Here is a 21,999-nt window from a genome sequence, read left to right as displayed (position 1 = left end):
ATACATTCGATCTCAAAACGCTTTTGAGAACAAGGTATGACGAATGATTGCGCTAGATTGAAATGTTTCTAGTTTGTAGCACTTATACTGTACCGTATTGAAATATTGAAATCCGGAACTAACAGGTGCTCGAAATTATGTGTCCAATAGAAACCACGAGTCATTCATATATTTGCATATCAATGAGCTCCCACACATACCTTTGAGCACCTCTGCTTGCCAATATCGCTGACTGTCCGTGACGGGGAAGGATAACAAAATGGTTCTTTGAAGTCGAACAATGGACGTTGTCACCTACTTAAACACCTCATGATATATGGCACCTACATCGTTATGTTTTGAAATGAAACTGGCATAATATTTGGAAAGGATATTCGTTCATACTCTGACAGTGAGTATAGTTTCTATGGACAATAACACAACACTCTGTTACTGCATTGGTATATGAAAAAAATTACTGTGACATATCATTTGCACGTCAGTGTTGAGTCCTATGTTCTTTTCTATCCGCAATTCAAGACAGATATTTGTGTCTTTGTATTTGAATGCTACTTTTGCTGACTGAATTCTGTTGAACTGTGATTTGAATATATCAATTCAGGCAACAATGCAGTTAAATATACTTGAGAGTGAATATCAAGCAATGAATATAATTGATTTTATGAAAAAAAAAATTCTGTCAATGTTATTATAAGAAGTGGAATGCTGTTGAAATCGGTGTTAATAACATCAGTTCTAAAATACCATTACTTTACACAGAAATACTCCATCTTACTTGTGCAGTTTATATAAATGCCACTGTTTTTTTGTTTTGTTTTTTAAAAAACGTTTCAGCTAACACCAATCTCTACATGAATGAAAATGCTTGATGAACCATTAAAATAATTTCATTCAGCTGTGTGCTAATACATATCATGTTTCATATGCAGAAGTATATGACTTTAACTGTGAGGAGGCATAAGTGTTTAAATATTTACATGATTAATCTATAGTCATATTCAACATGTACTTTAACATTTGTTGTAATGTATACACAGTAATTTTACAAGTTTGTTCCATAATATCATGCTATTATTCATTATTGGATGTTTACAGAACGTTTGTAAGGCAGAAGACCTTCCCTGTATAGTTATTATAAAATCTTGTATCATCTTGTATCAAGTTTTTTGTTGTACTGACAGATGAAGTTGTGAAAACATAAGTGTTGCTAAATTATACATGGCAGGATGTAATATTTAAGACAAATGTAAACCCTGACAGTGTTTATATTATGAGATCATAATCAAACCCCAAAACATTTGGAAAATACAAGACAAATCTTATGGATAACAAAAGGGATGGAATGTGATTAGGGGCAAGCATAAACCCAGAAACATTGTGGTTAACAACTAAAGTATAATGTTATAAATAGTATTTGCCTTGAATTACTGCACCAACTTCTTCTTGCCTTTGAAGAATTTCATTTGGAAAATGATGAACATATGAATAGAAGTAATGCACAATAAGATATGATTCTTGAAATACCATAATTATAAACTGTGGGTGTTCAGGAACAAAACACATGTATGACCAATCTCTTTGAAAAGTAGACTTTCGTAATTATGACCATTTATTATCTAGCCCTGGTGATATGACATTCATCTAGTTTGATGATGAATATGAACTATGAACTATCATTCTATTTGGTAAACTTTAATTCAAACTTTAGATGACAAATTACCATCTTAAGTGCATAGTGGATAAAGCACCCATTTTGAGACCCATATTTAGTTCCTCACATGGGTACAATGTGTGGAGCCCTTTTCAGGTGTCTCCCTGTCATGATATTGCTGAAATATTGCTAAAAGCAGTAGAAGAAAACATATTCACTCACTCACTCAACCCAGGATATTTTTTCATCTTTCCTTCTGTTTTTTTCAGATGAGGTGATATACAGAAACCCTGTATTTCCAAGAATTACTTCCTAAAAGCCAGGATGCTGAAGCAGGGGTTTGTGCAGGAGAAGGTCAATGACCTTGCCATGACCCACTACCCACATCTTATGAACAATTATCCCCAGTGGTCCAGAGTCAACACGCTGGATAAAGCAAGATACCCCAAACCATTTGTAAAAGACAAAATACAACCAAGCATGGAAATGAAACGGGATGCTGATGAGGAAGATGGAAGTCTGGAGATGAATGATCAGCTTAACCCAGCACAGCGAGCACAGTATCTGGAAAGGAGTTTGGTTTTTCTTAAACGTCAACATCAAGATGTGCTTAGGAGCTTACATGAAGAAATCGATGCCTTAAAGAGGGAAAATAAAGGTATGTATAAGATAATTTTCCTGCAGTGTTAATGTACCAAACCATCACAATTGCTTATTTTCATAGTTTGCCTGTTGGCTTGGCCTTACTCATTTGGAACAGAGCATTCATAATTTTTTAAACTTCTTTGATAAGTCAGTGTTCGCGTTAACGCAGAAACATGTGTTTTACACTCACAGAAAAAAATAAAACCGTGCAAAAAATAGTTTGCGTGCATGTTTTGGACACATAGATTCTGATCTACATAATTTTAAAAAGTACCTTAAAACCGCAACATATCGACAAACAATAAATTTTAACATAATTCAGGATTGTACTGAAAATGCCTCGCGCAAAAGATTTGGTCTACATATTTATAATTTTATTTCTGCATGCACTTGTACAAAACCTACTGCGATCACTGATATGTGCTGAAGGAATGTTATCATATGGGGTATTATAGATGAATCTTTGTCTCTGGATATATATAATTTTCAAAGAAACAAACAATGCCTTTTAAATAAATTGAAAATGGGCAGCAGTGATATGTGAGTTTGAGGAATTCTAGACTTGCTTTGTTGAAGGTTTTGGTGTTGCTGAAATGGCTGGGAGGAAGGCAAAATAAAGCAGTTGTACTGTGATGCAACCAGTTGGGTACAAGCTGGTGACTTTCAGGTTTCATTTCACAATGCTTCCTACGGTTTGGTTGAGGGTCCGTTGTGTTATGTTAAACAGCCTGTGGTACTACAGAAGTGTATCCCAGAAATATATCTTGGGTGAAAACCTGAACCCCAAATGTATCCTTTCTGATCACTGACCACTGCATGTGAGTGAATGGTGTTTTGGTCTTCTGAACAACGAAACAAAGTGACCTGGTTGCAGAGTCATTTGATGGTAGGGTGAAATAAGGATTTAGCTCTATCTTCTGTGAAGGCTGTTATTCTGCAACATTAATGACATTAAAATTCCAAAATTGGAATTAAGGAATTCCTAGGTCATAGAAATTCAGCTAATGTGGTTTTGTAGAGGTTGAACTGCTTCAAATAATGCAACAGTAAACAAGAAGACAGCATATTTCTGCAGAGACAGACATCATATATGTTCGGTCTTTGTATTTGCCCTATATGAAGGAATAGGCCATATTACCTACACAGTTTACAACTTGGTCCCCCTGCTGCCAGGTGACAATTGTACTGTTTGTGTGATCTCCAAAGAGATTAAAAACTAGACATGGTGTCATTGCAGTGGTGTAGCAAGCCTACCACATTCTGACATAAACATGATCATACATTTCTTATCAGTCTTATGGTCAATGCCTTGTCTGTCCATCCGTCCGTCCGTCCGTCCGTCTGTAATCATTTTGTTTCCGGAGTATAACTCAGAAACCTTTCAATATTTTTAGACCAAACTTGCTAGATATGATAATCTCAACGTACAGTTGTGCCTTTTGCTATTTTCAGAGTTTTGGCATTTTTATTTTTATCCCCCTGGTATGTAATGCGGGGGATATAGTCAACGCCTTGTCCATCCATCCGTAGTCTTTTTGTTTCTGGAGCATCACTCAGAAACTGTCCAATATCTTTAGACCAAACTTGGTAGATATAATAATCTTACCCTATGGTTGTGCCTTTTGTTATGTACAGATTTTTGACATTTTTGTTTATTTGTTTTTCCATGGAACATTGTGTCTAATGGTGGGGTGGGCTTTGTTTCGGGAGCAGAACTCAAAAACCGTTCAATATTTTTCTGCAAAACTTGGTAGAACTTAGCCAGAACTTAATGTGGTGCTCTTTGCTATTTACAGTTTTTTTGTGATTTACTATTTTCTCGGTTTCCTTAAATACGTTTCGGACTTAGTCTCAAAATGGAGGGATGGGCTTCGTTTCTGGTGCAGAACTCAACAACCGTTCACTATTTTTCTGCAATACTTGGTAGATATATCAGTCAGAACTTAAAGTGCTGCCTTTTGCTATTTACAGGTTTTTTTATTTATGATTTTCTTGGTTTTCATGGTTACGTTTCAGACTTAGACTCAAACTGACAGGTGTGTTTCGTTTCCGGAGCAGAACTCAAAGACTTCCTAATATCTGCCAGTAAAACTTTCTAGATATGTGTAGCAGACCCCAAATTGGTGCCTTTTGCTATTTACAGGTTTTTGTGATTTATCATTTTCTTGGGTTCCATGGAAACAATTTGGACTTTGTCTGAAAATGAAGGGATGAGCTTCGTTTCCAGAGCATAACTCAAAAACGTCTGAATATCTTTCGGCAAAACTTGGCAGACCACTAAATGGTGCCTTTTGCTATTTACAGGTTTTTGTGATTCATCATTTTCTGGGTTTCCATGGAAACAATTCGGATGTAGTCTCAACATAGGGGAAAGGGCCTCGTTTCTGGAGCACAACTCGAAAACTATGTAATATCTTTCAGCAGAATATGGCAGATATCTGAGGCAGACCACAAAGTAGTGCCTTTTGCTATTGACAAAGTTTGGGCATTTATATTTTTTCCCTTGGTCCCTTTTGGGCTTCGTTTCCGGAGCACAACTCAAAAACCATTTGATATCTTTCAACAGATCTTGGCAGAATTATATGAGACAGATCTTGAAGCGGTGCCTTTTGCTGTTTACAGATATATGACATTTATATTTTTCATGATTTCCATGGAAACAATTCATACTTAGTCTGAAAAAACATTAAGTAACTGTCAGATGATTTGTCCTTTCAAAGATGTGGGGGCTGGGGGATATCTCATGTTCTGATGACTCTTGTTTATAAATCAGCAGACCACACTGAAGCAGTGGTTTCTATTCGACTTGGGTATAATTTAGGAAGCCCAATGCTCACTAATGTTCCTCATCCATGTGTTGCAGTGTCTAAGTCAGGATAGCTGTCGTCAAAATATTTATAAAATCCCCAAACTACGTAACCAGGCCATATGAGATTTATTTGTTATTATTTAATCTGCATTCGTAATCTTTTTAACTACTGTAGCGTATATTGTCTTGTCAGCTACCCTGTTCCTCTTTGTCACTTAAAATTAATCACTATAAATGACATTTATGGCCTGTATTGGTCATCCCTCTTGGCTGTGTCTGTCATCATATCATCTGTAGAAGGAAGTGCTGTTGTTTCTGTATCTGTCCATTGTTGAATCTTTGCCTGTTCATTGTTGTTAGAAACTGAATATATATATGGATGCTCACATCTATACTGAATGTGAGTGTGGAGTCGGTATTCCGACTGTCTGTGTGGGGATGACTGTAAGCAGGATTATGCCACTCGCAGGAAAGCCCCTGGGGTTGAGCTGGAAGTCCGCTCACCTCATTCATGTATACTTGTTAGTCATGTCTCGTGTAAGCAACTAAACAAGATTGAACTCAACTATACTTTTGTCTTCATTCACGGGGGGGAAATGTTCGTCTTAGTCATGAGCTAATTCTCCAGTCACTGTATCCACCCGATGACACATGTATGGGAACAGTGGATCAGTTTATCTAGACAAGATTCCACAGAGGGTGACTTTCAACAAATGTCTCATAATTCTTGACCTTGGTATGAAATAATTAAACTCATCACAGTCATGACTAATATCAGTGCTTTGTAGATGCGACTGATATTTATGAATGCATAATACTTATATTAGGATGTCAGGTGTAACATCTTATGTTTAGGATTACACTTTCTCAGTAAAGTACCAATTCTAGATACTTTTGGGAATGCGTGCTATCCAGGACTTGATCCGACTCTCTCCATCTAGGGCATCTGATCACTAGCACAAAGTCGGCCACCTAACCCGCTCAGCCACCGTATTCCTGGAGAAAACACTGAAATTAGTGGAATGAAGATTATTTCAGCCCTGTTGCATAAGCTCAAAATTGATGTCTGTGTTACCGGTAAATTGCCTTTAGTATGTTTATGAATAGCAGTGTTAGCTCAGTGCCTTGAAGATCGTAAAAGTTTCAGATATTTTATTCATGGAGACTCTTAATATGTCCACACTGATTGAAGATTTCTATAGATCATCAGGAACTTACCATGTTTACTTGTCAGCAATACAACAACATATATTAGTATAAGAACTTTCGTAAACGTTAATAATGTTGGGTTTTGGTTGCTAGTTTTCGTTTTGACATGGATTCAGCTTTAAGGCTAGTACAGCTGTTTTCTTATCTGCATGCATTTTCCATTGCAAACATGTACAGATTAACTGAATATTGATCTTTGTGAATTCACTGCAATCAGTTTCATCACTATCTGATGCGATGTTTATGGGTATATTTCTGTACATATCCTAAAACAAATGAGGACCAAATGTTACCAATTAATCTCTTGTTTTTATGTATATGTTTATTGTTGAGAACTGCGTTCTAACATATTCCTTCAGTATGATAATGGTCTGTAAGGGATTGTGTTTGGACATGACAATCAAGTGATCAGTCTTCAATGAACAATAGTTTTAACTCAGAATCTCAACATTTTTTTGTTAAACGCCGGACTTCCAACAATTTTTTTTATGTAAAATGATCTGTAATTAATCAAGTCTGGACAAATTAATCCAGTGGTCAACATTATGAGCATTTAATACACAATAACAGGGTACAAAACTCCCAGAAATTTCAGCCATTGCTGGTTAGATGTAAAGCTTGCCAGCCCTGACCAAATCATCATACCTGCCCTAAAAAAACTTTATATACATGTCTTAATTTTAACCCGACAAGAGGTTAGCGTTATGAGGACATGTCAACCAAGTCAGCAAATACTTTAACCTCTAGGCTACCCAACAGCCCCATTTAGTCAGGGAGTCATCATTGTATATGGCGATATCAATGCATCAAGAAAACCGAATGCTGATACTTACATGTGTCAACCAAGTCAGCAAGCATGGCTACCTGATCCCTTTAATCACCTCTTACAACAAGCATAGTCACCTTTGACTACTAAATTATGGTAATGATTTACAGAAATTATTGCATTTGATTATACTCATTTGAATTTTTATTAACACACACACATTTAGCATAATTTATTTTGTCGTTAGTCAGATTTAATCAACATGAAAATTTCAGTGACACTTTTGCCTCTAATTGACTTTTTCTATGACAAATCAAATTGGTCCAAAATTGAACATGTCTACCAGAAGCCATATAGAAAATCATCTTAAACCAAGATCATTGAGAAGATTAAACATCAAACATCCATTCAAAAGCAATCTCTTTGATATTCATATTAACAGCAAATGTTAATCAAGCGTTGTAGGGGCCTATCTGACAATCCTATTCAGCATCTGCCAAGCATTAATAATTCACTCCCAATGCACTGGCACCCTGAGAGAGCCATAATGTGTGACTTCCAGTCCATGTACCTATATTAATGTATGCAGATAGTGTTCCATTCAATGAGGTCAGATTGTCAGGAGCTGTGGTTGAGCTATTAATAAGTCATGATCGCTCATAACAATGAAATGTTAACGTCCTGTCCAATATAGCCAGTTGTTGATTTTAGAGTGAAATCAATAGTTTCATTGCAGAGATTAATTTCTATGAGTATGATTGCTAATGGCACTTGACCAGCATATTTTGAATAAAGATTGCTACTTTGTTCCAACAAGGTTTTGTTTAATGTTTGTGTTTTTTTTAATTCAAGAGGTATTTTTATTTTCTGTTTTTGTACAACACTGTAGATTTTAGCTTCAATGCCTGTACCCCGACTAAACCATCTGTGGAGACAGAGCCTGAGTAGGGATGTTCTGTTTTATCTGCATCCCCAACAAAAAAAGCCACAAATATACCTTCTGCTTATTCTACAAAAATAGTTTTATTTTATTGTGAATTTTTATGACTATAATATAATAATGACCTTTGTCTATTTTCAACGTGTTTGGTGCATATACTGAGGTGAATGCAGTGATCGGATCTTAATGTGTGTACAGAAAGTTTATGTATATGGTAATGAAGAATATATCACTGGTGTAATTAGATACGTTTTAACATCAAGAGAAGTCTTTTGTTGTTGTTATGCATGTTCACTGGCTATTACTGTTAGCTTGTGGGCTTCACTTGGTCTCCATGTCATAAACAGAGGAAATTAGCTGTAGCTTAACCTGTCTAAATGTCATAATATAGGCAGTTATGGAAAGTCTCCCATTACGATCTCCCCAACCTTTCACTCACACCAATTCACCACCCACTCATTGAAATGGCTTGAAGACCTGTAACATTGGTTTGGGTAAGAATTGGTCTTCAGCAACCCGCGATTGTCATAACAGACGACTATCGGGATAAGGTGGTCAGGCATGCTGATTTGGTTGACTAATATCATCATATTGCCATTGCATAGATTTATGCTTAAAATGTCAATCACTGGATTGTCTGGTCCAGGCTTGGGTATTTACAGACAGCCACTATATATAGTCAATTTTCAGGGAAAACATACCGATGAATTTCCCTATAAACAAAAAGGTAAATGTGATGAATAAAGTGAAATTAACATTGCTAATTGTCATTATTTTACATTGCTGATTAAACATTTAAATGAGTCCATCCTCTTGTGAAACAATGTGGTCACCCATTCAAAGACTCTCCATGACAAACATAATAAATGCTTAATTTCAACAGATTCGTGACCTGGGCTCTATTCACAGGGCCACAATCACCACAGTAAATGTTCTTTGGTATTATTTTGTTTCCATGAAACATATTACTGCACACATGTCTGTCAAAAACCCTTCATCTTACAAATGGACCATGAAGATCAGGGGTAGAATAGGCTTTCAGCAACCCATGCATGCTGAAAGGTGACTATGCTTGTTGTAAGAAGCGACTAATGGGATTCGGTAGTTAGGCTTGCTGACTTGACAAGCATGTCATCAGTTTTCAGTTGTGCAGATAAACGCTTATGCTCTTGATCATTGGATTGTCTGGTCCAGACTTGATTGTTTACAGACCGCCACCATATAGCTGTAAAATTCTCACTCACTCATAATAGAAATGGCTTCAAATGCTTTCTCTCTTCAGATACATTTTTAAAAAAGTTGTAAGACAAACAGTATCTGACTCCTGAGTAGCAATCTCTATGTATACCAGTTGTATGAAAGGGTAAAGAAAAATACACCTTTGTTTTTCTAACTGTAAATCTACTGGTTGACAAGTTATAAGACCTGTTGCTGGTTTAATAAGACTTGCTCTTTTTGGGTTAAATGTAACATTTTCTGAAAATCTGTGAAAGTGTGTATATCACTGTGTAGGCTATCATTCCCCATATATGTACTGATGTCTACAAAATAATTGCTCAAATCTTGTCCTGTTGACAAATAAATCAATACTAATAACTTTACCATTTTTAGTGATTGCTTATGTAAACATAAGTACAAAATCTGTGAACTGTCATATGAAATCTGTGACACTGTTCAATAATGTAACATGTTAAACATAATAACTCAACATTCAATAAACAGTTACAGTGATGTATCCTCACACAAGCCCCACGATACATAGATTTACTATCCTTGAATTGCAATAAATTGATACTTAACATTACAAGACATGCTGGCTTAAAACCAGGTGACCAATAAGAAAAGCTGTTCAACTACCTCACTCAAATGTTTTGGGATTCCCAGCTGTCTATAAAATTCATAGCACCTGTAACCTGTATTTTTCTGCATAACATATCCTTTCTTTTATCTTCCAATTTTGAATACAAATAGTTCAAGTATGATTTCACAATGCCATTTAGAACGTAACGTCGCCCGGTCAAATGTAACACATGTTATATTTGGGGTAATGCTTTTTCAGCAAGGTACAGATTCTAGTACTTTTGTTGAATTGAGTTCCATGCAGGATTCAAACCCACACACCAGTCAGGCACCTAATTGCTAAGGATGCCATGCTTAGCCATGCCAATTAATTATCAGAGGGGTATACAAAGTACATTGTCTAGACTATCAGTTGCCTGACTTCAAATAATTCAGTGTTATAATTCACATGCAAAAAAGTTTCAGAAACAAGAAATATTTTATCATGAAATGAATCATATCTCCAGCACTGTATCAGGATATGCATAATGTATTGTGAAACCACTGTATCATTGCACTTCTAACTTTCAGATCTACAATTCCGCATAGTAATGAGTCAGAAGCAGAGCCGGCCCACAAGAAGTGAAAAGAAGATGGAATCAAAAGAAGAAAATAATCTAGATAAAGGTATGTTACTTAACTGGATGATCGACATTCTAGAAGTTGGTGAGTCAGTAATGAAGCATTAGACTTTATGCATACTTTACCTTTTGACTTCATCATGGTATAAGAATCTTCATGTTGCTTTGCGTAATAAACAGGACGTTATCCATAGTCACATGCTTTGATACAGTTTTTATGATGATTATGTACATGATACTTATTGGCAAATTGTATTCTGTGGTAAAATGTTATTAATCATTAATTATCATGATCATAATTGTGTCATCAGTAATGTCTTATACAAACTATCATGATGACATAAATTTTTAATTTTGGTATACATTACACAAAGCTCTTTGCATGAATGGAAGGTTCTAAATTATGTTCAGAATGCTGTGTTTGTTATATATTCAAACAATGGCACCCTCACCAGTGCCATGAAATATTCTTCATGATTTTTTAGCTGAAGTTACTTCACCATATAATTTTACAGGTAATAGATTGGTGTTAAGGGTATCCTCCCATTTGTCAGACATCCCAACAGTCAGACATATCATAGCAACAAACCATCTAGTTTGGTGCACAACTCTTAATGAAATAGGAGTGTCCCATAAAATGAATTTCAGAACAAAACTTTATTACTCTCCAACTCATAAGAAGTACAGAATTGCTTTTTCATCTCAGTTCACATTGTGAACGTTTGTGAATCATTTAGGAGATAAACATCATGTGTTGGCCAATTTCCGGGTGTTATTGAGTATTTGTAGCACGGGAATGCATTTGGAACCGACGGCGTCAAATGAAATATTCCCGTGCTGCAAATACTCAATAACACCCGGAAATTGGCCAACACATGATGTTTATCGACATTGTAAACACAAAAGTAAACCAAAGGGGTTTTACTGTCTGCACTCGTTTACATCGAATACGGACACAGCAGTGAAGTGTCATCAGCTGGCCATTTCAGCTGGTTCTCATGGTAGCATCTGGAGTTGCTCATTTGTGACGTCATTCTAACTTTAAGTCACAATATGATTTGAATGACGTTACCACTGTTGATGACACAACAAAACAATTGTTTACGTGTCAATACGCGGTGAATAGTCTTTCAGTTTCCGGGAATTTAATACCATTTAATCATGTTTTTCAACCAATCAGATTACAGAACACAGTAACTTTTGGTTTACAGTTACACATATCCTCACTCTAGGGCAATAATAATAATGTGATTGTTCAACTGTTGTCAATATATATAACACATGGCCATATCCACAGTGAAATCATCGCATATGACAATACATGATAATATATTATGGCAATAGTAGTTAGCTGGAAGATCTTACCATTTTCATTCTATCTTTACAGAATCTACTGAGATTTTCATAACAGAACTCTTCTCACATGTGAAGAATTATTTCAATTTTAACACATTTGGTCTTTTTACAACGAAATCGTGTATTTTATGCATTGATTTATTTTTACTAAAATATGTGTATTTAAGAATATAGAGAAACTCATCACTCACATCATTCATACAGCATAATTCACATTTCTTTCATCATTTGATGTCATATTTCATCTTCCTTTCAAGGAGGGATTGCTTTCAAAATGGAGGAATTGGCTTCTTTTCTGGAGCAGAACTAAAAAACCATTCAATATTTTTCCGCAAAACTTGGTAGATATATCAATTGGAACCTAAAGTGGTGCCTTTTGCTATTTACAGGTTTTGGGGATTTGTTATTTTCTCGGTTTCCATGGAAACGTTACGGACTTAGTCTCGAAAGTGAGAGGTGTGTCTTGTTTCCGGGCACAACTCAAAAACATCTTAATATCTGTCAGCATAACTGTTTAGATATGTGTGGCAGACCCCAAAGTGGTGCCTTTTGGTGTTTACAAGTATTTGTGATTTATTATTTTCTAAGTTTCAAAATGGAGGGATGGGCTTTGTTTCTGGAGCAGACTACAGAGTCATGCTTTTTGCTATTTATAAAGTTTTGGCATTTTCATTTTCCCTGATTTCCATGGAAACAATTCTGACTTAGTCTCAAAATGGACGGATGGACTTCGTTTCTGGAGCACAATTCGAAAAGCATTTGATATCTTTCACCAGATCTTGGCAGATATATGAGACAGATCTTGAAGTGGTTCCTTTTGCTGTTTACGGATATATGGCATTTATATTTTGCATGAATTCCATGGAAACAATTCAAACTTAGTCTAAAAAGACATCAGGGCCCACTTGCACAAAACGATCTTAGAGCTACAATTATTGTAAATCCTTAAGATCGCGATCTTAGGCTTCGGCTACAATCGCCATCCACTTGCACAAAGCGATTGTAGACTAAGATCATTGTAAGTTACAATCAAAACTTACAATTGGTCGGAACCAGTTGTAAGGAGCTAAGATCATTGTAGTCAGTAGCAAAATGGCGTTCACGTTGTTGTCAGTTTCTCGCAAATAATTAGCTTTTGCGTTTGGGGATTGCTTTTATATTGCATAAAACTGTATGATTCACCTCGACACTTCAACAACGCAGAGAATGCAACATCGATTTAACGTTTGAAATATCGTTATTTGAGGTAGTGAACAACATCATTATCGAGTCAATATCATAGAGTAAAATTCTCACCCGATTCAGTGTTGGAAAAAGAATGAACACCATACCTTTTGATAAACAAGGAAAGGATAGTAACGAAAGGTGTCTGCATGCGATTAGCAGTGGCCATGTCATTTTCAATAACTCAAGGGCAGCTAATCTTGATTTTCACGCAAGATGGGAGTGGTTTCCCTTTGCGTATTATACCGTTGCTGTAAAATCTGCCATGCCCAAATACAATGTATGTTACGTTGTGACAGCGCAGATCTCCACATATATTTCTTTTCGATCATAGACGTGTCAATAATGTACAGTTGGATAACTGGTACAAATTTATGAGAGAATAGAGTTTTAATCTATGCATTTTAAATATAATACAATTTGAAGTATTCTTCAAACAGGAAAATACACTTGCTGAGGTATGTGAAATTTGCGTAAAAAAAGTTTTTAACAAAAAGAAAAAATAATTATCAACAAAATAGCGTAACGCAGTTAACATACGGTAGATAAGTATTTAACAACACATACAAGACACACGGAATAATAATGTTTTCATATTTCCCTGTCATGCATTTTCCACAACACTCCCACTTTCATGTCACCCTTTCATATCCTTACACATCTAATGCTTGTGGGATATATTTGGGATTTTACTCCAAATAACACCAACCAGATACCAAACACAGACTCATTGACAGCCATTGACAAATCATGGTACATTTAGGTGTTGTATCATAAGGACATTTTGTTTATAATTTATGTTATCTTTTAATTTTCATGAGTACTAGGTCAGTAACTCAAAACCCAAATTTGTTAATGTACTTGTTTGTATTTCAATATTTTATCATAAAACGTGATATTTCTGTGGTTGCAGTATGACATTCTTAGTTCATAAATAGTAGAATGTAGAAAAATTAGAGAATAGCCCACGAGGTACAAGTTACCATATGTCTTATCTTCCACGCTATCATTACAAAGATTTGTGCTGTGTTTTTGCTTGTTTTTGTTTGTTTTTGTTTTTTTCTTTTGTTGTTGTTGTTTTGTTTTGTTTTCATGAAAACTCTGCAAGGTGCGGTTAAGGCAGGAATGTCAGTGGCGTGCAGTAACCAGTTCCGCGTTTTATTTGCGCTGCATTCTTTGCGCACTTGAAGACAACTGTAGACAGGAGTCGAGTTTAAGAAAGTTCTACCTCCAACGTTGAAGAGTTCGATCTTAGTTAAGATTGCGATCTTAAGCCCATGCTGTCTTAAGATCGTCTTTGTGCAAGTGGATTAGGGCAATTGTACGGTGATTGTAAAGTTGATTGTAGGGGCCTAAGATTGATTGTAACTAAGATTGCTCTGTGCAAGCGGGCCCAGGTAACTGTGAGATGATTTGTTCTTTCAAATATGTGGGGGCCGGGGGATATGTCATCTTCTGATGACTCTTGTTCAGCTTGTAAGTGGTGGCATCATTAATAAGAGGATAACTTTGTTAAAGGGTAGGGACGGTAGACAATTTTCAAATTCAAACTGAATTCAAAAGAGAATATGTTTGATGTTTCTTGAATTTTGCCACCTCTTAGCTCCAGATTTGAACAGCACATGACATATGTAATTGAATGAACTGTATTTCTTATGCAGGATGATGAAAAAGGAGACGTGAAAGCCATGTGAAACCCAAACCAGTGTTACTAAAATATTCTCTCTCTCTCTCTATATATATATATGAAATACAGCTACTCAGTTGTGAATACCTTAATTTGAAGATTATTTTACAATACAATAAAAGTTTGAAGGTAACTCTGATGAATTGTTTGTAAACAATTTAGACCAAAATGTTATCATATACTGAAAGCCATTAAAAACACAATTTGACATTCATACTTTCATTACTCATACAAATGTCAACATATATAGATGTAACTGGCAGATATGTTTTGAATAAACATCTGTGGATAACTTAATCAGAAAATGTCCAATCAACAACAATGTCAGTGATGCAACAACAAAATCAAACAAAGGAGGGGTCACTTGCAGTCAATATCATGTGTGTCCACCATGCACTGCAAGACAGTCTCTGGGGTGCATTGGAAGGCACAGATTTCTCAGAAACAGCTATGGGATGGTCTGCCAGTGATGTGAAATGTCAGTGTCAATTCAGCACTTGTCCTTGGTCATGTCACTTCTCAACAATGATAAATCTGTGGTTGTGCATCTGCAAAGGGTACATTAAAGCTGCATCTTCGCACCGTTTTGGTGCAAAGACGACTTTGTCCTCTTTGCAGTATCAGCAGCTGTTTTGAACTGATTTTGGAAGTGTAAGACTTGGATATTGCGGTCCTGTCGACGTGTCATCAAAGGTCACAGGTGCACCAGGTTGTGGACAGATGTATCACTTCCGGTGGCCCTAAAACATTGTCAGAGTTGACCAGTGATGTATGGATGCACATTACAGTGCCTGACAATCATCACATCTGAAGAAACGCCGCTAACCACAGCGAGATCCTGATTCTTGTTGTATTGTGTCAAGCATGGCATCTTTGTCCTGCTTTTATAGAGCCTGGGTGCAGATAATGCTCATACACAATGTTTTCATGAATTTGAATAACGTTACGAGAGCATCGAAGTTCATAAAAGAGGAAGTCTCTGGGACTCAAAGTCGAAATTGGCAAGAATATCAGCCTTTTATCCCTACATCCTCTGTATCGCAGGTAAAAAATCTTCAATAGAAGTTCCATAAGTTCTAGGACAACAAATGCCAATTGCATTTTTAATGGCTTTCTGTATATAAGCTTTATATAAGATAAACAGAAAGTTACCAGGGACTACCTAATTCATCATAAAACATATACAATGGGGTATTTTTCATTACAAGTAATAATTTTCTCATAAATCATTTATGTACATTTTTAATTTGTTTTAAGTAAACATATCCCCAAATTTCACAACCATACAAGAAGAGTTGCTTTTGTATTGATATGTTTAACATTCAACTGCTGCATAAACAAAGTACATAGCATTAGTAGCTTGTTTACAGAGATTTGATGTAGATAATTTGAAACAACATTTTCTATGAAAAAACAACTCCAAGATATTTATACACAATAACAGATTAGGTTCAGCTAACTGTTTGAAATATGTAATGTGGACATTCGCTGTTGCCCTATTAATCCCTAATCCGGTGTCTGACAATCAGGATGCCTAACTAATGGGATGTCTAACTAACTGGAGCAAATCTTGTTAAGTGAATGATAATCAATCTCCGTAATCATTGATAGTCAGCTCTGCATAGCTGTGAGTGTGACCTGTACTACCCATGTTAGAATTGGTCTTCAGTAACCCAAGACACTACCAGTATTCGTGGTAGGAAAATAAACTTTGCGTTCCTAAAATGCATGTCCCAAGAACCTTGCATATGCATGCACAACAGATATATGCCCCAGCCAGAGGCCAATAAGATCTGTCATGGGGTAGGGGGTCCCCCTGTAATAAATTTGAAATTTAGACATTTCCTCCATTTCCCTCCAAATTAGTGTTGAGAAACTTTATATAATTTGCTATCTTGGTCAAAATATGTTTTTTGGTTACTTGTTCCCAGAAAATAAATGTGTATTATGCAGAACACGGGGGTAAAAATATCATGTGTGAAATGTAGAATGATTTAAGTGAAACATGCAGGTTTTTGCATTAATGCGAACACTGACTTCACAACTGTTTAGCTGAAATAGTCTGTGAATGTAGCCTACATCTGTTTCTTGCAGATTCTTCCTCGGATTCTCTCCAGTCAAAGATGGAAGAGGAATCAGTCAGATCGAGGGGTAGGTGCAGTATTGTCAACATTTTTTGTCCCAGTTATATTGTGCAGTTACTTATGCAATGTTTGAAATAATAAATTACTTGGTCTTGATTAATATTACATAGATGTCATTATCAAGGCTATTCTATTATTGTTTAGAATATAGAATGTCACTTCCAGTTATCATTTCCTCTCTTCTCTTTCATTAGATGATTTAGTTGTTTTTTTTAGGATTTTGTGTTTGCATAAATTGGTTACCATGGTTATCAGTGGCATGTATTTCATTTTTTGTATTTTCTCAGTCTATGCAGAGTTGCCCCTTTGACTGCCAGACTGTATTGTATGGGGTTTCAAAGCAGATCATGAGTTTTCAGGTTTGAGATTGGCTACATGCTGCATCAAACTGTCATATCACAGCTAATCAGCTTATCACTGGAGGCAGTGTATTATGAAGACTCACAATTTACATCTCTTGATCCGCCTGTGAAGACCAGGGTTAGAAAGGATTGTCGTAAGAGGCGAGGAACATACTTGGATGGTACAGAGCATCATATCTCAGTTGTGAAGCATGACGCTCATTACATCCATCATTGGATTGTCTGGTCCAGATTTACTATTTGTGGATGACCACCATTGTGTCACTTTGCTCAGACTCTGCCAGTGCTGGCGTAACATTGTCCTCACATTGCTCGTCATTGTGGTACACTCAGGCTTTGCATCAGTAGCATTTGTGTTATATTGCCCTGACACTGTTACCTGTGTGTTACAGAGGAGAAGCTGGATGAGATCAAGGTTGTGTTCCTGGAGGAGGAGATCAAGGAGCTGAAGCATGCGCTCAGGGAGACGCGAAACCGGAACACATATCTCACCCAGCTACTGGAGCAGTCCGAGGAGCAGCGTAAGAGACAGTAAGTCAATGTACAGACACCAACAGTAGGATCAAAGCTGAAGAGTTTCATAGTGAAGAGCATATAAAGATGTGACCCATTTAGAAAATGTCTCGAAATACGAAATTCCACTGAGAAATTGTTATGAAGTGTCAAAACATTTTTCACTCTTGAAATCTTGCTGGAAAACTAGTGAATGATTCCCTGTCATGCCTTAGACTTGTGTGAATAGTGGAAGTGTGGAATACAGTAAAATGTGGAGCACACCTGACTTGATATCCATCCTGTTCCTGGACTATTTGGAACAGAACATGATGACAAACATGGGTTTATATTAGACAGAAAAGTGCAGTTTGCACAAATATGTGGAATGGACACATAAAAAAATGCCAAGAAGATGATACTGCACTATAATATTCACTTTAGTAATTTTTTTACATGGAATAGAATTATTCTGTAATGAAAGTAATTATAAAATCCACACTATGCAAATCAGTAACATTTCCAGTAAAGACCCTGGAAATTAATTAAAATTAATGCTTTGCCTGGATTTCAAGTTTTGTAGGTCAAGGTCTAGGTCAAGGTCAAGCTCCATAACCTCTGTTTCAGACAAGCTGCTGTGGAAAACATGAAGGCCCAGATAAACCAGGGAGGGGAGGTTGGGCCCAGCAGTCAGCTAGGAGAACCCAGTCCCCCCTCCATCAACCTCTTACAGAAGGGCTCACGACCTCTCACCTTGGCAGAGAGTCATGGTGTTATACGCCACCTACAGCAGCAGAATGAACAACAAGCTCATGAGGTATGTTTACCTTCAATGTTATTACCACCCTCTAATTAAGGTCAATCACTTGAAGCACAGAGAATGAACATACAAGGCAGCACACAGTCATTTAACTGATTTCAGTTTGCACCTTGAATTAACAAATTCAGACAAATGTTGAATAGTGACACTGTGAGTGTTTCACTCCAGTCTGCCGACCAGTGAAGATCTGAGTTAGATTTGGTCCCCAATAAATTATGCTAGTCATAAGAGGCAACTTGACGTAAATGCATCGCTATTTCGTAGATCTATGTTGATGCTGTTGACCATTGGATTTTCTTGTCCAGACTTGATTATTTACAGACTGCTACAAACGTGATTAAATTGTCATGAGGAGATGTAGAAATCCAATGTTATAGTAATCTGTACCTGTATTCTTTTAGGTCCATAATTTTCAAACGTTCCAGTTATGGAGTGAATAATACTGGTATCAAAGAATATGTATATTAAACATGTTATCGGATTCAAGCAGGACTAGCTTATCATGATAATTCTATGAACAAGTGAAATGATGTATCCACTGGTCCCTTGGATAAGGCCACTGTTGTTTCATTAATAAAAAATGCCATTCAGAAGGTGGTCATATGCAGCTGTGGACATATTTGGGATTACACTTTCGTAGTAAAGTATAGATTCTAGTGCTTTTCTTGGGTTGAGCCCCATCTGAGATTTGAACCCACACCCTCAGTCAGGCATATAGACAACCAACAATGGCTGGGCAGCTGAACTTTGTGTCCTGGCAGTTAGATGCCTGCCTCTTGGGGGGAAGGGTTTGAATCTTGGATGAGACTCAAGCCAACAATAGTAAAAGAATCTGTACTTTACCAAGAAAGTGTAATCCCAAATATAACGTGTGTTACAGTTATTTCATTGTGTGTGTGTGTGTTTTCCAGCTGGAGAGCTTGAAGTCTGATCTTCGTGATGTGCTTTACTCACACAAGTGGACACCCGATGCCTACCTTCTCGCCAAAGCCTACATCGCTGAGGATGACATGAAAGATGGGAGCGGACAGGACTCACACAGCAAGTCAGCTCTACCTAGGATACCCTTCAAACACCCAACTAGAAAACTGTAAGTTGAATTTACTCAGGGACAATGTTTATGGCTGGTTTGATTTGCTGTAATTGTTCCCATGGCCTTAGTGACGTGAGAGGGGATGGGGTAGCCTTGTGGTTTAAGCATTTGCTTGTCAAGCCAAAGACTTCCTTTCAATTCCCCACATTGGTAGAAACTGTGAAGCCCTTTTCTGGTGTCCCCCATCTTAATATTGCTGGAGTATTGCTCTAGTGTCCCATGTATTATATATGATACATTTTACTTCCTAGTATTTAGTGGGCGTAATTCGAGTAATTCAAGTTATCTCCAGGCATGAGAATTTTCCACAAATCCACGGATTTACGCGTTTTTGGTTTCATTTTGACCATTTCTGAGATTGATGTAAATTTGCAGTAAAAATTTGAGGGGTGTGTGTGTAATGTCAAAAGGTAAGTGCCAATCATGAAACACAGAAGTGTTTGCTAACTGTGTGTGGAGTTTATATTTCTAACATGGAGAGCGAACCAGCGAAACCTACGCAATGTGTTGAGTTTCTGAACCCCAGTTCTTAGTATACGGCACAATCAGTAACCTGTTCTAGTGGTAATGTATAGGGAGTGAATTGCCGTTCCTTTGCGTCCATGGTAAACAGCATTTTGTGGAAAAATTGCTACCATTGTCAAGCGAGGTGAAAGTGACAATCGCCTTTTCAGTGATTTTTACAATTTGTCATTCTCATGTCTGTATCTCCCTTAAAGTACTGATCCATGCAATTTTGCAAGTGAATCAATATTTCCGTACAAATATTAGCTCTGCATGCATGGTTGTAGAGGTGTTGAAATATGAAATATTTTAACAGTATTTTTAGAATTTTACAATGCATATATATCCTATAGTGGGCTCTAGAGGTTAAATAGTGATTTAGTGAGTAAGTGAGTTAGTGAGTTAGTGAGTATGGTTTTACACTTTGTTTTACAATATTTCAGCAATATCACAATATCTTCACACATTCCTCCCATGTTGGGAATCAAACTCTGCCTTGAGAATGGTGAGCAGGCTCTTTCCCCACTAGGCTACCAAAGTGGTTCATAGTCATCAGCATGAGTGGTCTTCCTGCCAAAATCAGAGATTTGGATCTTTGATCTGGTGCACCCAGTAATGATAGCAACTGCCAGGTTATTGACCTATTTCAGTCTTCAAAGGGAAAGAACTACCCAAATAGTCATGACATAACAACATCAACTTGATAACTTAACACAGGATTACCGCCACTCACCAACTTACATATTTCAGACTATTATAGAATGCAAGCAAGAATAATGTCAACTGAAAACGTACATCATGTATGTTTTGCTGTTCCAGCCCAGACATAGCCTACATTCAGCGAGACAACGTCACCCTTCCTGCACTCAAGCAGACGGTCAGCAACCGGGCAATGGAGAGGCGGAAACGTACCCAGATCCTCCAGAAAGCAAGAATGAGGAATGAAGTTTTACCTTAGACTGGTGGCGCCACCTCAGGTTCATACATAACAGGGCACATAGGTTAACGTATGTCAGTGATGAGTTATTGTACATCATTTCTTTTTTGTGACAGCAGATGAGACTCAAATATTCTAGGATGTGTTATTTATTAGGGGAGGGTTTAGGAGTTGGCATATGACACTGATTGCCATCCTAATCTTTCACAGGTTAAGGTTTGGTATGTGAGGTATTATTTTTCATATTTCTGTTCAGCAAACTTCATATTCTACTCAAATCACCCCATCATGAATACTTCAAAGATTTGTGTAGGCTGTATTTCATATCACCTGTGAATACATCGTCTGCTTTGTCGCTTGTTTCAAGCAATGAATCAAGTGATGGACCAGTTACGATGAGGTGGGGGGGGGCACTTGTTCATACAAATGAGAGGTCAGCTTACATCATCACTAGATGATGAACACCTGAAGCATGAGCAACAGCTCTGTGACCGTCTGCTATCCCTATTGCTTTGATGCAAGGCTGGTTATCAATACAGGTCATAGAGGAGGATAATCAGTAGGTATATAACTGAATATCGATCAGTAGGGGTCAAACGGTATATCGCAGTATTGGTAGAACTGAAATATTTTGTCTTCGGTTCGGTTCATAATGTAATCCAATGCTTCAGTATTTTCAGTTCTTGCACCATCCTTTTATTAACCTTTTTAAACCTTTTATAAAATGTCTAAAAATCGATAATTTTGTCAAAATCTACGCATTTCTTTGCTAGACTGACACTATTTTGCCGAAAGTAAGTTCTCATATGCCAAACTGGAATTGATCAAACTGAAGGCCTTGTACTGCCCCAATACATACCATTCCATGTTAAGAACATATCGTTTGATCCCTTTTAATCAGTTATCAATAAATATCATAGAATTAACTTTCAGCAAATAT

At 36.9% G+C, this 21,999-nt stretch overlaps 1 protein-coding gene across 1 annotated transcript; it reads left to right on the top strand.

Annotated features, from left to right (window-relative positions):
* The first annotated feature begins 157 nt into the window (after window positions 1-157).
* On the top strand, window positions 158-21,162 carry LOC137255784 (coiled-coil domain-containing protein 74B-like). The gene is made up of 8 exons (XM_067793319.1): window positions 158-391; window positions 1,921-2,309; window positions 10,391-10,486; window positions 16,802-16,858; window positions 17,606-17,744; window positions 18,333-18,522; window positions 19,437-19,615; window positions 20,942-21,162. The coding sequence occupies exons 2-8, from the start codon at window positions 1,976-1,978 to the stop codon at window positions 21,078-21,080; spliced, it is 1,134 nt and encodes a 377-aa protein (XP_067649420.1). The 5' UTR covers window positions 158-391; window positions 1,921-1,975; the 3' UTR covers window positions 21,081-21,162.
* Window positions 21,163-21,999: the final 837 nt, after the last annotated feature.

This window comes from Haliotis asinina, chromosome 1 (genome assembly GCF_037392515.1).
Source record: "Haliotis asinina isolate JCU_RB_2024 chromosome 1, JCU_Hal_asi_v2, whole genome shotgun sequence".
Taxonomy (NCBI): domain Eukaryota; kingdom Metazoa; phylum Mollusca; class Gastropoda; order Lepetellida; family Haliotidae; genus Haliotis; species Haliotis asinina.
This window is presented reverse-complemented; position numbering and strand designations above follow the sequence as displayed.

What these genes read in the sequence shown, in the direction of transcription:
- LOC137255784 (XM_067793319.1), top strand. Translation starts at nt 1,976, where the DNA reads ATGCTGAAGCAGGGGTTTGTGCAGGAGAAGGTCAATGACCTTGCCATG. An exon ending in AGAAAATAATCTAGATAAAG is followed by an intron (nt 10,487 to 16,801) that starts GTATGTTACTTA and finishes TGTTTCTTGCAG; the next exon opens with ATTCTTCCTCGGATTCTCTC. An exon ending in AAACACCCAACTAGAAAACT is followed by an intron (nt 19,616 to 20,941) that starts GTAAGTTGAATT and finishes TTGCTGTTCCAG; the next exon opens with CCCAGACATAGCCTACATTC.